This window comes from Staurois parvus, unplaced genomic scaffold (genome assembly GCF_062004578.1).
Source record: "Staurois parvus isolate SC_StPar_1 unplaced genomic scaffold, SC_StPar_1.0 ptg000144l, whole genome shotgun sequence".
NCBI classification, from domain to species: domain Eukaryota; kingdom Metazoa; phylum Chordata; class Amphibia; order Anura; family Ranidae; genus Staurois; species Staurois parvus.
The window spans coordinates 1,407,724-1,424,411 of NW_028317940.1; the positions used below are offsets into that span (position 1 = coordinate 1,407,724).

The following is a 16,688-nucleotide window of genomic DNA, read 5'->3' on the forward strand; positions in this document are numbered from 1 at the left end:
CACCCCCACATCAGAGAAGCTAGATACGGCCCTGTTTAAAGTGGACCTCTAACATTAATGATGGCCGTACACCATGTTCACTAATAAACTGTCCTCCAGTTAACTCTCTCCTCCCCGTGTCAATGTACACCTTTCCGGAAGACTTTTGTATGTAGGAGGGACACAACGGAATGGAGCCCCACCGAGCCCCTTCCACTCACTCCATGTAGCCCCACCGAGCCCCTTCCACTCACTCCATGTAGCCCCACCGAGCCCCTTCCACTCACTCCATGTAGCCTTACCGAGCCCCTTCCACTCACTCCATGTGTGCTCTGCATGAACTTTTCCTTCCTATACCTAGTACACGGGATGGAGACCTCTGCAGAGCTGATCTGCTCCCCTTGCTCTGGGAGATGGAGCACTCATGGAGAGCGTGTCCCGAGAACATCTCGCTCACTGCAAGAGGCTTCCCCACCTGACACAGGTACACGCCGAACAACAGGCTGCTTGACTGACTGGTGGCTTTCATTACCCCTGGTGACCACTTGCTGTCTCTACACCAGGTTGACTCGTTGGGTCTTCAAACCCCAATGTGTTTTAACTGACCTAGGCTGTAGACCACTGGTCTCCAAACTGCAGCCCAGGGGCCAGATGTGGCCCTTTGCTTGCCTTTATCTGGCCTTTGGGGCACGATTCCTCCCACTGACACAAATGATGGGGCACTATTCCTCCCACTGACACCAATAATGGGGCACTATTCTTCCCACTGACACCAAGTATAGGGCATTATTCCACCCACTGACACTAATGATGGGGCACTATTCCTCCCACTGACGTCAATGATAGAGCACTATCCCTCCCACTGACACCAATCATAGGGCATTATCCCTCCCACTGACACCAATGATGGGACACTATTCCTTATACTGACACCAACAATAGGGCACTGTAATTCCCACAGACACTAATAATGGGGCACTATCCCTCCCATTGGCACCAATGATAGGGCACTATTCCTCCCATTTATACCAATGATGAGTCACTATTCCTTCCACTGACACCAATGATGGGACACTATTCCTTCCAATGACGCTAAAGATGGGGCACTATTCCTCCCACTGACACCAATGATGGGACACTATTCCTTCCAATTACACTAAAGATGGGGTACTATTCCTTCCACTGACACCAATGATGGGGCACTATTCCTCCTACTGACACCAATGATGGGGCACTATTCCTCCTACTGACACCAATGATGGGAAACTATTCATTCCACTGATACCAATGGTGGGGAACTATTCCTTCCACTGACACCAACAATAGGGCACAATTTCTCCCACAAATACCAAAGATGCATTGTTTACTCCCACTGATGTAGGGCCACAGTCTGCCCTCCCTAAAGTCTGAAGGCCAATAAACCGGCCCTTTGTTTAGAAAGTTTGGAGACCCTTGCTGTAGACTATATGTGTGTGCTAGTTATTTGCATACACTCCTTTAGTAACAAGCCCATTCATCAGTCAAGCTCAGACCTTGGCAATTGACAAGCATGTTACCTTTTACTGAACATGTACCATGCCACAAATTCCTGAGAATCAGGGTCTGAATTTTGAGGGGCAGGGTCTGAATTTTGAGGGGCATCAGATGGCATTTTTCTTTTGTTTCTTGAGTGAAGTCACCCGTACAAATTCCTCCCAGACACCTATCCAAGATAAAGGTGTTATGGACCATGAGAGTTTTTTTTTTTTAGCATGGTGTTCCCCTTACAATCAATCCTAGGCCCCAATCTAGGATAAAGGTCTGTTATGGATTTTGAGGTGGACCCCATACCTTTTTTTCTGCAAGCCGTGTGGCCTAGTATGTCCCAGGAGGCGGGGCAGGAGGTGAACATTGGAAAGGTACCTTACCAGGGAAGGGGTTGCTCTGGCAAAGCACCCCATGCTGATGGGAACAAAGGCTTCATTCCCACATCTCTAGGGGCTTAAATGGAATGGGGACCACCCTTTAAGGTAACTAGGCCCTCTGATATCTGCAGCCCTCCCCTCCCAAACAAGAAACGTGTTCATACAATACCTTGCTACTCACTCACAAAACAAGTAGAATCATAAATAGACACAAAGAAACAGTGGGAATGTCCTGTATTAAAAAATATATAAACACAGTTCCTCAATGTAAAGTCAACGTCAATCATGAAGAACACAGGAGATCCTCCACCGTGGCACTCCCACCGCAAATGACAGCTCCCCGACCAACTGGTGGATGTCAACGGAGATGTGCAGCACCGAAAAATGTCTTTTGTTTTGGATTCATTCGTTAGGTAAACTGTTCCGTTTCCTCATATTCGTTATTTTAGATTCGTTTTCGGAATTTGATTTGTATATTCGTTGTTTCGAACTGGAAGATTGGCGATATACGTTTTAACATGTCAATTCGTCATTTCGGGAGATTACTTACAGTATGCACTCCGAGTCATCCCTGCTAGTCTAACCATCGGAGGGAAATGGAATGAGCTGATTGGACAATATCTATTGGAGACACGTGCATCCAAAATTAATTTTATGTTCATTCATTATGTTACGATTCTGATGAATCCACCACCGTCCAACCCAAACACAGTAAGTAAGAATCAACTTATTTCACTTTTATACCTTACTGTATTTATTGCAATGTTTTCATTTCAGATGTGTTGAAAGGCAAGACTTCAAAAAACATTTCCTGATCACAGGGCAGGAATACGGCTTCTTTCTTGTGTGGGATCTTTGATGGATCACAAGTTCTTGTGTGGGATCTTTGATGGATCACAAATTCTTGTGCGGGATCTTTGATGGACCACAAGTTCTTGTGTGGGATCTGTGATGGACCACAAGTTCTTATGTGCGATCTTTGATGGACCACAAGATCTTGTGTGGGATCTTTGATGGACCACAAGATCTTGTGTGGGGTCTTTGATGGACCACAAGATCTTGTGTGTGGTCTTTCATGGACCACACGTTCTTGTGTGGGATCTTTGATGGATCACTAGTTTTTGTGTGGGATCTGTAAAGGACCACAAGTTTTGTGTGGGATCTGTGATGGACCACAAGTTCTTGTGTGGGATCTTTGATGGACCACAAGTTCTTGTGTGGGATCTTTGATGGAGCACAAGTTCTTGTGTGGGATCTTTGATGGACCACAAGTTGTTGTGTGGGATCTTTGATGGACCACAAGTTCTTGTGTGGGATCTTTGATGGATCACTAGTTTTTGTGTGGGATCTGTGAAGGACCACAAGTTATTGTGTGGGATCTGTGATGGACCACAAGTTCTTGTGTGGGATCTTTGATGGATCACAAGTTCTTGTGTGGGATCTTTGATGGAGCACAAGTTCTTGTGTGGGATCTTTGATGGACCACAAGTTGTTGTGTGGGATCTTTGATGGACCACAAGTTGTTGTGTGGGATTTTTGATGGACCACAAGTTCTTGTGTGGGATCTTTGATGGATCACTAGTTTTTGTGTGGGATCTGTGAAGGACCACAAGTTCTTGTGTGGGATCTGTGATGGACCACAAGTTCTTGTGTGGGATCTTTGATGGACCACAAGTTCTTGTGTGGGATCTGTGATGGATCACAAGTTCTTGTGTGGGATCTGTGATGGATCACAAGTTCTTGTGTGGGATCTTTGATGAATCACAAATTCTTGTGTGGGAGCTTTGATGGACCACAAGTTCCTGTGTGGGATCTGTGAAGGACCACAAATTCTTGTGTGGGATCTGTGAAAGACCACAAGTTCTTGTGTGGGATCTTTGATGGATCACAAGTTCTTGTGTGGGATATTTGATGGATCACAAGTTCTTGTGTGGGATATTTGATGGACTACAAGTTCTTGTGTGGGATCTTTGATGGACCACAAGTTCTTGTGTGGGATCTTTGATGGATCACAAGTTCTTGTGTGGGATCTTTGATGGATTACAAGTTCTTGTGTGGGAGCTTTGATGGACCACAAGTTCTTGTGTGGGATCTGTGATGGACCACAAGTTTCTGTTTAGGATCTGTGATGGACCACAAGTTCTTGTGTGGGATCTTTGATGGATCACAAGTTCTTGTGTGGGATCTTTGATGGACCACAAGTTCTTGTGTGGGATCTTTGATGGATCACTAGTTTTTCTGTGGAATCTGTGAAGGACCACAAGTTTTGTGTGGGATCTTTGATGGACCAGAAGTTCTTGTGTGGGATCTGTGATGGACCACAAGTTCTTGTGTGGGATCTTTGATGGACCACAAGTTCTTGTGTGGGATCTTTGATGGACCACAAGTTCTTGTGTGGGATCTTTGATGGACCACAAGTTCTTGTGTGGGATCTTTGATGGACCACAAGTTCTTGTGTGGGATCTTTGATGGACCACAAGTTCTTGTGTGCGATCTTTGATGGACCACAAGGTCTTGTGTGGGATCTTTGATGGATCATAAGTTCTTGTGTGGGATCTTTGATGGATCACTAGTTTTTGTGTGGGATCTGTGAAGGACCACAAGTTCTTGTGTGGGATATTTGATGGACCACAAGTTCTTGTGTGCGATCTTTGATGGACCACAAGGTCTTGTGTGGGATCTTTGATGGATCATAAGTTCTTGTGTGGGATCTTTGATGGATCACTAGTTTTTGTGTGGGATCATTGATGGATCACAAGTTCTTGTGTGGGATCTTTGATGGACCACAAGTTCTTGTGTGGGATATTTAAAGGACCACAAGTTCTTGTGTGAGATCTTTGATGAATCACAAGTTGTTGTGTGGGATCTTTGATGGACCACAAGTTGTTGTGTGGGATCTTTGATGGACCACAAGTTCTTGTGTGGGATCTTTGATGGATCACTAGTTTTTGTGTGGGATCTGTGAAGGACCACAAGTTCTTGTGTGGGATCTGTGATGGACCACAAGTTCTTGTGTGGGATCTTTGATGGACCACAAGTTCTTGTGTGGGATCTTTGATGGACCACAAGTTCTTGTGTGGGATCTGTGATGGATCACAAGTTCTTGTGTGGGATCTTTGATGAATCACAAATTCTTGTGTGGGAGCTTTGATGGACCACAAGTTCCTGTGTGGGATCTGTGAAGGACCACAAGTTCTTGTGTGGGATCTGTGAAGGACCACAAGTTCTTGTGTGGGATCTGTGAAGGACCACAAGTTCTTGTGTGGGATCTTTGATGGATCACAAGTTCTTGTGTGGGATATTTGATGGATCACAAGTTCTTGTGTGGGATATTTGATGGACCACAATTTCTTGTGTGGGATCTTTGATGGACCACAAGTTCTTGTGTGGGATCTGTGAAGGACCACAAGTTCTTGTGTGGGATCTGTGAAGGACCACAAGTTCTTGTGTGGGATCTTTGATGGATCACAAGTTCTTGTGTGGGATATTTGATGGATCACAAGTTCTTGTGTGGGATATTTGATGGACCACAATTTCTTGTGTGGGATCTTTGATGGACCACAAGTTCTTGTGTGGGATCTTTGATGGATCACAAGTTCTTGTGTGGGATCTTTGATGGATTACAAGTTCTTGTGTGGGATCTTTGATGGACCACAAGTTCTTGTGTGGGATCCGTGATGGACCACAAGTTTCTGTTTAGGATCTGTGATGGACCACAAGTTCTTTTGTGGGATCTTTGATGGACCACAAGTTCTTGTGTGGGATCTTTGATGGATCACAAGTTCTTGTGTGGGATCTTTGATGGATCACTAGTTTTTGTGTGGAATCTGTGAAGGACCACAAGTTTTGTGTGGGATCTTTGATGGACCAGAAGTTCTTGTGTGGGATCTGTGATGGACCACAAGTTCTTGTGTGGGATCTTTGATGGACCACAAGTTCTTGTGTGGGATCTTTGATGGACCACAAGTTCTTGTGTGGGATCTTTGATGGACCACAAGTTCTTGTGTGGGATCTTTGATGGACCACAAGTTCTTGTGTGCGATCTTTGATGGACCACAAGGTCTTGTGTGGGATCTTTGATGGATCATAAGTTCTTGTGTGGGATCTTTGATGGATCACTAGTTTTTGTGTGGGATCATTGATGGATCTCAAGTTCTTGTGTGGGATATTTGAAGGACCACAAGTTCTTGTGTGAGATCTTTGATGAATCACAAGGTCTGAATTCTCTGTAAAACATTTCCCACACTCAGGGCAGGAATATGACTTCTTTCTTGTTTGAGATCTTTGATGGATCACAAGGTCTGAATTCTCTGTAAAACATTTCCCACACTCAGGGCAGAAATACCGCTTCTTTCCTGTGTGGGACCTTTGATGGATCACAAGATCTGAATTCTCTGTAAAACATTTCCCATAATCAGGGTAAGGCTTACGGCTTCTCCCCTGTGTGCAATTTCTCATGTCTGGAAAGGAAGGACTTGTGTGAAAAACATTTCCCACACTTAGGACAGGAATTAGCCCTCTCCGCCTGGTGACACATGTAATGTATGTCCAGTTCTGATTTATGAAGAAAACATTTCCCGCACTCAGAACAGGAAAGAAGCTTCTCCCCCTTGTGAGATTTCTGATGTAAAAAGAGCCGTAGTTTGGAGCTAAAACTTTCCGCACATTCAGGACAGGGAAACGTCTTCTCCTCCTGAATCTCGGCCCCATCCCTCACAGTTCGAGGTTGCTCAGATTCAGAGGGATTCCATGGTCTCTCCACACTGGGAAGTCCACCATCCATAGTGGAGCTCATTGTCTTTTCTCCGGCACAATCTCCTGGGATGTCCTCATCTTCCATTTTACAACCTGGAGATAAAGTGAGATGATCCTTTGAGGGTTTCTCCATGGCGGGTCCTGGAAAAATAGAAAAACATCATCAATAGATAGGAGAGGGTTAGTTCACTTCCATCAAGATTCCATCTGGATCAGGGAGATAGGAGGGAGTAGATGTTCTCTGTGGATGTCCCAACCAACAGTTAGGGTCTGCCCATTGAAAGGCCGAATAAATTGTCCCAGAATTAAATTATATTGATCCGCACTACCGCCATTGTTCTAAAATCTTTGTTTTATTAAATCGACTGCAGTAAAAACATCACAGGTACGAAGGTTGATGCATTTTGGCTAAACAAGCCTTAGTCTTAACCCATCCCATCGTATAGCCCATTCCATCCTACAACCCATACCATCATATAACCCCATACCATTGTATAACCCATTCCATCGTATAGCCCATTCCATCCTACAACCTCATTCCATCATATAACCCATACCATCCTATAACCCCATACCATCGTATAGCCCATTCCATCCTACAACCCTTTCCATCATATAACCCCATACCATCCTATAACCCCATTCCATCGTATAACCCCATTCCATCGTATAGCCCATTCCATCGTATAACCCCATTCCATCGTATAACCCCATTCCATCGAATAACCCATTCCATCGTCTAACCCCATACCATCGTATAACCCATTCCATCGTATAACCCCATTCCATCGTATAACCCCATTCCATCGTATAGCCCATTCCATCGTATAACCCCATTCCATCGTATAACCCCATTCCATCGAATAACCCATTCCATCGTATAACCCCATACCATCGTATAACCCATTCCATCGTATAACCCCATTCCATCGTATAACCCCATACCATCGTATAACCCCATACCATCGTATAACCCATTCCATCGTATAACCCATTCCATCGTATAACCCCATTTCATCGTATAACCCCATTCCATCGTATAACCCCATACCATCGTATAACCCCATTCCATCGTATAACCCCTTACCATCGTATAACCCATTCTATCGTATAGCCCATTCCATCGTATAACCCCATTCCATCGTATAACCCCATTCCATCGTATAACCCCATACCAACGTATAACCTCATACCATCCTACAACCCCATACCATCGTATAACCCATTCCATTGTATAACCCCATACCATCGTATAACCCATTCCATCGTATAACCCATTCCATTGTATAACCCCATACCATCGTATAACCCATTCCATCGTATAAACACATTCATATAACCCCATTCCATCGTATAGCCCCATTCCATTGTATAGCCCATTCCATCGTATAGCCCATTCCATCGTATAGCCCACACCATCATATAGCCCATTCCATCATATAGCCCATTCCATCGTATAACCCCATTCCATAGTATAACCCCATACCATCACATAGCCCATTCCATCGTATAGCCCATTCCATCGTATAGCCCATTCCATCATATAACCCATTCCATCGTATAAACCATACCATCATATAGCCCACACCATGGTATGGGTTAAGCCGAAACGCGTCAAACTTCGTACCCGGGATGTTTTTACTGCGGTCGATTTAATAAAACGAAAATTTTAGAACAATGGTGGAAGGGTGGATCAATTTCATACAATCCTGGAACAGATAAGCGACTGTGGATCACGCACCTGCCTAGTTCCTGGGACATGCATTGGATGGGTCGTAGCACCTTCTTTTCTTTTTTTTCAAAAAGTTGTCCCCCATAAATGTCAATGCGATTTTTGGAGCTATGTTTGGTATTTGCGTAACTAAGCCTGGGTTCACAGGGCATCATGAACGGAACCCAAGCCGATCCACTCATTACTCCCCTGTGTGAGATTTTTGATGTATAACAAGGTCTGGTTTCCGTCTATAACATTCTCCGCACTCAGGGCAGGAATACTGCTTCTCCCGTCTGTGAATTTTCTGATGTGTGATTAGTGTTGATTTCTGTAGAAAACATTTCCCGCACTCAGGGCAGGAAAAGGTCTTTTCTTGTGTGTGCCATATCTGATGTACAGTAAGGCTGGACTTCTGTGCAAAACATTTCCCACACTCAGGACACATATACGGCTTCTCACCTGTGTGCATTCTCTGATGGGTGTAAATATGGGACTTCTTTGAAAAACATTTCCCGCACTCAGGGCAGGAATACGGCTTCTCCCCCGTGTGAGATCTTTGATGTGCAACAAGGTCTGATTTACATGGAAAACTTTTTCCACACTCCGAGCAGGAATACAACTTTTCTCCTGTGTGTAGTCTCTGATGCCTGGTAAGACAAGACTTTCGTAAGAAACATTTCCCGCACTCAGAGCAGGAATACGGCTTCTCCCCTGTGTGGGATCTCTGATGTATAGCAAGGTCTGAATTCTCTGTAAAACATTTCCCGCACTCGGGGCAGGAATATAGCTTCTTGCCTGTGTGTAATCTCTGATGTCTTAGAAGGAAGGACTTGTGTGAAAAACATTTCCCACACTCAGGACAGGAATTAGCCTTCTCCACCTGGTGAGATATGTAATGTGTGTCCAGTTCTGATTTATGAAGAAAACATTTACCACATTTGGAACAGGAAAGAAGCTTCTCCCCCTTGTGAGATTTCTGATGTAAAAAAAGCCTTAACTTAGAACTAAAACTTTCCCCACATTCAGGACAGGAAAATGTCTTTTCTATCTGAATCCCGGCCCCATCCCCCCCAGTATGAGGTTGCTCAGAGTCAGAGGGATTCCATGGTCTCTCCACACTGGGAAGTCCACAATCCATAGTGGAGCTCATTGTCTTTTCTCCGGCACAATCTCCTGGGATGTCCTCATCTTCCATTTTACAACCTGGAGATAAAGTGAGATGATCCTTTGAGGGTTTCTCCATGGCGGGTCCTGGAAAAATAGAAAAACATCATCAATAGATAGGAGAGGGTTAGTTCACTTCCATCAAGATTCCATCTGGATCAGGGAGATAGGAGGGAGTAGATGTTCTCTGTGGATGTCCCAACCAGCTGGGACTCTTCCCCTCTTCAAAGGGCCTTTGGTCCTCCCAGATCACCTCTACACCGCCTTGTCAGAGGAGCAGGAACCAATGGGGGCTGGGAGGGGGGGCGGTAACAGAGCAGAGATAAGAGAAGAATATATTCTGGTCACCTGTGCTGATCTCTGTAGGCGTGTCCTCCTCTATGAATGTCCTCCTCATTCCAGCCTCCTCCGTATATTGCTGATCATCCCTCACATACGTCTCTTCTACTTCACCCTCAACTTTCATGTTCATCAGATCTTCACCCTAAACCAACAGAATGGCAGAAAATAACATCTGTAACATAGAAGGATTTATGATGTGAGATCACATAGAACATCTCATCTTGTCACATCGTCTCCACGTCAGAGTGTTCCCGTTATGTTCCCGACCCTCAACTCCACCGACCTGATGATGGTGAGAGATGGTGTGACCTTCCTGTGTGGAATCCTGAGAATACAGAGGACGGGGACATCTCTCTGGTGGGTTCCTTGTATTAGGTGGATCCATCATGATTTCCTTGCAGAGGTGTACTTTGAAAAGTCCCTCCACCACCTCATCTTCATCATCCTCCTCTTTTATCTCTTTTTTAACTTCAACTTTAGAATCTCTCAGGTTTCCACTCTGAATATATAATAAAAATGACATCAATGATAACAATGCATATAATGTACAGATCCTAATGATACTATCAGTGAATGTTCCTCACCTACCTGATGATGGTGAGGGATGGTGTGACCTTCCTGTGTGGAATCCTGGGAATACAGAGGACAAGGACATCTCTCTGGTGGTTTTTTATTATTTGGAGGATCCATTATATCCTTGTGTATATCTGAAAGTTTCTCCATCACTCCATACTCCTCTTTAATCTCTTCTTTAACAACAATATTATCCTCCCCGAGGTTACCACTCTGAATATATAATTAAACATTCATTGTAACAAACATGCTGTGTATAACTCATAACTACCAATAATTGTTCCTCATCTACCTGATCAAGGTAAGGGATGGTGTGACCTTCCTGTGTGGAACCCCGGGAATACAGAGGACGGGGACATCTCTCTGGTGGGTTCCCATGACTGGATCCATCTACCTGATGATGGTGAGGAATGGTGTGACCTTCCTGTGTGGAATCCCGGGAATACAGAGGACGGGGACATCTCTCTGGTGGGTTCCCATGACTGGATCCATCTGTAGGAAACACACACTGACTGAATCCATTGTTTCTATGTGTTTAGCAGATGATGGGGGATCTAGGTGGACCCTCCGTACTGCTCTCTCCTTTCCAATAAAGTCTCCTCTTACCCGGTGATGTGAGGGGCAGCTGATTGTCCATCATGACGTCCTTGTAGAGGTCCTTGTGTCCTTCTAAATACTCCCACTCCTCCATGGAGAAATAGACAGTGACACCCTGACACCTTATAGGAACCTGACACACACAATGATACAGTCACCATCCAGACACATCCCTTGTCTGTTACTGGAGAATGTCCCAGAATTCCCGGCACCGCTCACCTCTCCTGTCAGCAGCTCCATCATCTTCTTGGTGACTTCTAGAATCTTCTGCATGTTGTGTCTCTCAGGGTTTAGGAAGTCACATGGAGGCACTGTGATGGTCATATGATCACCTGACTTCAGAAGAGAAAATCTCTGTATTGGGGAACCAATGGGAACATCATGTTAGAGTCCCAGAATCCTCCTCACCTCTCCAGTCAGGTCTGTGTTTTATTAATAGAGATGGGAGTGATGTCATGTGACCTCCCAGAATCCTCCTCACCTCTCCGGTCAAGTCTGTGTTTTATTAATAGAGATGAGAGTGATGTCATGTGACCTCCCAGAATCCTCCTCACCTCTCCGGTCAGGTCTGTGTTTTATTAATAGAAATGAGAGTGATGTCATGTGACCTCCCAGATTCCTCCTCACCTCTCCAGTCAGCAGGTAGATGATCTCCAGGGTGAGGTTTAGTATCCTCTCAGTCATGTGACTCTGGTGCTCCTCCATCCTCATTGATGTGGTCATGTGATCTATGTGGGTTTCTCTGTAGATGGATAGAGGAGAATTATCAAGCACAGCCCAAAATTCCCCAATGTACTGACATTCTTCACACAATCCCCTCCTTGGTACAGACTTCCCCCCCAGAACTGAACCCCTCCCCATCAGTAATCCTCACAATACAGGTCTTTGTTCCCTAAACTTACCAGATGAAATGGCAGTTCAGAGTTAGAAGATGGTCTCTCTCCAGCTGTGTCATATGACTGGTGCCGAAAAGGAGCCTCCCCGATTCTCAACTGCCACCGTCAGAGGAGAAGAAGCAGCGCTGTAATATAAATGTCATAAATACCGCACAAGAACACACACAAATCATAGAGACACCTCACTAAAAATGGTGGACACACCTGTGGTGACTGGTACCAACAACACTCCTTACTGAGTGTAAATAGAAATTAAATTCTTTTTACCTCCTCTGCTGCCACTTCCGTCAATGTCGCCTCTCTTCCTGACTCGTATCTGACCCAGAAGTTCCTACTTATACCCGACATCACTTCCTGCCTTCCATAGAGACTTCCTGCCTGGGTAGAAGTGAGATCTTCAACTTGTGGATCCTAGAAGAACTGCAGCCCTGAGAAACATCTCGTTGTGTGAACCTGGCCTTGTTATTATTGCCAGGTGTCCCAGATCCTGCAGGACAGTCCTGGGATTTGGTCTACTGTCCCGCCATGTCCACATCCCGCAGGTTCCAGGACTCTGTGCAGTGTGGCAGTGGGGTGATGATGGCTGGAACATTCTCTGGGTTCCATCACCAGGCACTGCGATTATACCGGACTGTTGGGTGGAGGGATCTCTTTTCTAGCCCACTCACATGTCAAACATGAACCTGAGTAGACCACTCAGCTGTCAAGCATGACCCACCTACACCTCTCAGCTGTTAAGCCTGGGTCTAGTTAGCCCACTCATGTCAAACATGGGTCTGAATAGACCATTCTGCTGTCAAGCATGGGCCCAGCTAGACCTCTTAGCTGTCAAGCCTGGGTCTAGCTAGTCCACTCATATGTCAAACATGGGTCCAACTAGACCACTCTGCTGTCAAGCATGGGCCCAGCTAGACATCTCAGCGGTCAAGCCTGGGTCCAGCTAGCCCACTCATATGTCAAACATGGGCCCAACTTGACCAATCAGCTGTCAAGCACAAGCTCAACTTGACCTCTCAGTGCTCAAGCCTGGGTCCAGCTAGCTCACTCATATGTCAAACATGGGCCCAAATAGATCACTCGGCTGTAAAGCACAAGCCCAGCTAGACTTCTCAGTGGTCAAGCCTGGGTCCAGCTAGCCCACTTATATGTCAAACATTAGCCCAACTTGACCACTCAGCTGTCAAGCACAAGACCAGATAGACCTCTCAGCGGTCAAGCCTGGGTCCAGCTAGCCCACTCATATGTCAAACATGGGCCCAACTAGACCACTCAGTTGTCAAGCATGGGCCCAGCTAGACCTCTTAGCTGTGAAGCCTGGGTCTAATAGCCTACTCATATTTCAAACATGGGTACAACTAGATCACTCTGCTGTCAAGCATGGACCCACCTAGACCTCTTAGCTGTCAAGTCTGGGGCCAGCAAGCCCATTCATATGTCAAACATGGGCATGACTAGGTCACTCATCCATCAAGTCTGGACCAATCTAACCTACTCACCTTCCAAGTCCAGAACGTGGCCATTGGCAAGCCTCCAGATTAACCTATACCATCCTTCAAAGCCCTGAGAATTAGGTAGGTCATTTGAGAGGAGTGCCTATGGGAGGCTGTTAGATTGCCACCACATTCATGTTGATCTGTGAGTAAGGTGAAAGTGATAGAATTTCAATAACAGATAATGGAGTCAATGGGAAAAACACATCAGGCATTCTACGTCTGGCATTTGTAGTTAATTTTACTTTGTTTAGAAAAAAATAGTTACACTATGCTGCTTTTATGTTTGTTTTAACTCCATGACTGTGTATCAAGTTCAAGTCTGATATATGGGAGGAGGAATGGAAAGTTCCAGGTGATTTGAAGCTGCAGTCCTGTTTAGCTATGCTACTGTGGCGCTCAAGAGTGATCAATGAGCTTGGAGAAAGAATAGCTTGACTTCCCAGATGTCTGAAACTTGGGAATATAAAGGCCTATTCCAATATGGCCACCTGGTGGATCCCAGAACTAGGGTTTTACCCTCTTTCCGGGATCTTCAAAGAGCCCATGAGCTTCCTAAGCAAGCTTTTTACGGCTATTTGCAAATCTTCTATTACTTCCAATCTTTGTCGAAATCCCTTCAAATTTCTAGATTGACCGTGTTTGAGAGAATTTGTTTGCATGGCCCGTTTAGCAAGGGGCTAATCTCCCAAATCTACAAAGTCCTAATTCCCTCATTTTCCACCCCCCTCTGAAGCATCTTTAAATGCAAAAATGGGAACAATTTTTGGGAGAGGAGCTACCCTTCGCCACTTGGCAGATGGTCTCAGGCCACTAAGAGCTCCATTGGCACCTTAGAGAAAGAAAACCAATATAAGATACTTTTTTATGGTACTATACCCCAGATAAACTTCACTCTATATATCCCACCAAAGATGACAGCTGCTGGAGAGGCAAGAATAGTCTGTGTAAGGGAAAATGGAGCAGCCATTTCTAGATATAAATATGAAATACATTGGTATTGAATTAGATGGCCTAACAACCTATTTCCCTCTCCTGCTGGCTCAACATTTGGCACTCCAGTTCTACCTCCAGCTCCGCAGCATTCACACCACCTATTGTCTACAAGATTATTGTCACAGCCTTTGAAGACCTGTTAAACCCAAAGGACAATGGAAATAACAATAACATGTGGATAACTATTCGCATCTCAATGAGTTACACCAAAGACACAGATGACTCTTCAAAGAAAGATCAGATAGCTAGGTACCACCCACTGTAGAGCATATAAATTGTATTAGAAAGCCCTAGTTAGATAGAGCATTACTTTGAATCCAACACCATGTATTGTTCTGCTCTCCCTGCATGGAGGTCTAGCTACATGCTTGTATAATAAACATCTACTTTTCAATCCGGCTTCAGCAGTCAAAATGTTACTGGAACCCATGAGTTTTGGGTTTCCCCGTCAATTTGGGAATGCTTTCACTTATTTATTGGTCGTGCCGACTCACGAACCTCATTGGCGAGCATTACACATCCTTATCCATCGAGTCTTTCAGCACTGGATCCCATTCACTCCTAAAATGTTCCTCTTATGGTTGCCCCCTCCTAAGTTCTTTAAAAGACTGCTATCACACCTTCTCACGACAGCACAGTGTTTAAATGGAAACAGCATGAGCCTCCTTCTCAAATGGAGCTTCATGCTCGGAAACAGCATGTCTAAAGGATGGAATACCTAATGGCTACCGTAAATGACTCTTTGGACAGGCATCAAAGGGTTTGGGGGTTGCGGCACACTTTTGAATATCCACCTTGACCACTCCCAGTCATCAACATACGTACTTTGCCCTTTTCCACCACCACATGCTTTCGGTGCTCAATCACACCAGATATATTCAGCTTGTCAGAACTCATCAGAATCATATCCCCCTGAGGAAGCCACGTGACCCTGTGGCGTAACACATAGGGGAGGGGCTTGATGATGTCACGGCACTCGCGGTACCAAGCAGAGAGGATTCAGTAACATGCTGACAGTATTGTATTGGGTGTTCTGACAAGCTGAATATATCTATTTATGCTGAGCGGTGGAATGTGAAGGAGGAGACGGTCTACAATTGACCCAGAAGGAGAAAAGATACTTCGGCATATACCTCTACTTAGTCCATTTAAAGGGACACAAGCAATATTTGACCAAACATTGTATCTGTGAGTTCAAAAGTTCCAGGTGAGAGCACATCGGGTGTATGGGTGATGGTGCACAAATTTTGGGAGATTTGAATGTATGGATGGAATATTCATAGATGCGTCACAAGATGATTTTTTTGAAGGACTATGTGAATTGAAGGGACATTTTTTGTTAGCGCATTGTTTATGTATATTCAGTTTATATAGTATTATAAGTTTAATCATGATGTAAATTGTAACGAAACCGTACCCCGACTGCACTAGGGTATTTCCGTTAGACTCCCGCTTCCCTGTCCGAACACAGATCCACGGACACCACTCAAAGTAAAGCCAGGAAATAAGACTGCTTTATTTTAACACAGACACAAGATATATACATTCAAGGGAACAACCCACCTCCCTGCATAAGTACACAGGGTGGGGCAAACCAAGTCTAGCAACAAGAGATATCAGCAGACACCCCCAACCAAGCCAATACACAAACACATACATCCCATAATAGTTTGCTCCCAAGCAAGACACACAATAGAACAATGGGACAACCACATAGTATTAAACAATGAACAACCCCCACACCCCACCTATACATGTCTACACAATATCAGGACATTCCACCCTGTACCCCTAACAGGCACAGGGTGACTTACACATAAGAGGAATATGGGGAGCTGAGACAGGGGTCCCCCCACCTCTCCAAAGGGGGCTGTGTTCCATGGGCCCCCCACCCAAAGTCACTCCCGTCACATAAATGTAGATGGAAGAACGGCGTGGTGTTTCAAATTAGGATATCCTCTTCCCTTCTCTTTTCCTTTTTTTTCAGTATACACCTTTATTCACCTAAAAGGCAGGAAGGTATGGGCAGTTGTAAGTTTTTGGACGATGAGTGGAGATGTTGTTGTTTTCAGTGATGAGAATGGAGTTGGTGTTCCAGAAACACAGCTTGGCTCCTCCCAAGACTGGGCTGTTTGTATTCATGCTGATCCTCTTGTTTAGAGGGACAGGGGACATAGAAAAGATGGAGGGGGGTTTCTCTGTTAGATGTGATGTGAAAGTGAGGAAGAAAGATGATCTTGTGGTTGGAGGTGGTGATGGTGCGGTGGAGGAATTACGG

General features: G+C 45.0%; 2 protein-coding genes across 2 annotated transcripts in view; both read right to left on the reverse strand.

The window, feature by feature from the left end:
- LOC149465043 (uncharacterized) overlaps nt 1–9,600 on the reverse strand; it is a 76,593-nt gene extending 66,993 nt beyond the window's left edge. The window contains 6 exon segments of the mRNA XM_089673789.1: nt 2,970–3,603; nt 3,928–4,489; nt 4,640–5,431; nt 5,598–6,249; nt 6,314–6,779; nt 8,812–9,600. Coding sequence (XP_089529915.1) covers nt 2,970–3,603; nt 3,928–4,489; nt 4,640–5,431; nt 5,598–6,249; nt 6,314–6,779; nt 8,812–9,595 — 3,890 coding nt within the window. The 5' untranslated portion in view covers nt 9,596–9,600.
- Nucleotides 9,601–11,043: 1,443 nt separating this feature from the next.
- Nucleotides 11,044–12,237, reverse strand: LOC149465048 (gastrula zinc finger protein XlCGF53.1-like). Its single transcript, XM_089673743.1, has 4 exons — nt 12,192–12,237; nt 11,931–12,049; nt 11,656–11,770; nt 11,044–11,382 (listed from the first exon to the last, which is right to left on the reverse strand). Exons 3-4 carry the CDS (start codon nt 11,749–11,751, stop codon nt 11,152–11,154), a joined length of 327 nt encoding a protein of 108 aa, XP_089529869.1. The 5' UTR covers nt 11,752–11,770; nt 11,931–12,049; nt 12,192–12,237; the 3' UTR covers nt 11,044–11,151.
- Between the last annotated feature and the right edge of the window lie 4,451 nt (nt 12,238–16,688).

Excerpts from the sequence above, each read along its gene's own strand:
- LOC149465048 (XM_089673743.1), bottom strand. The coding sequence starts at position 11,751 with ATGACCACATCAATGAGGATGGAGGAGCACCAGAGTCACATGACTGAG. Across the intron at positions 11,383-11,655 it reads TCTACCTGCTGACTGGAGAG|AGATTTTCTCTTCTGAAGTC; the intron begins GTGAGGAGGAAT and ends TCCCCAATACAG.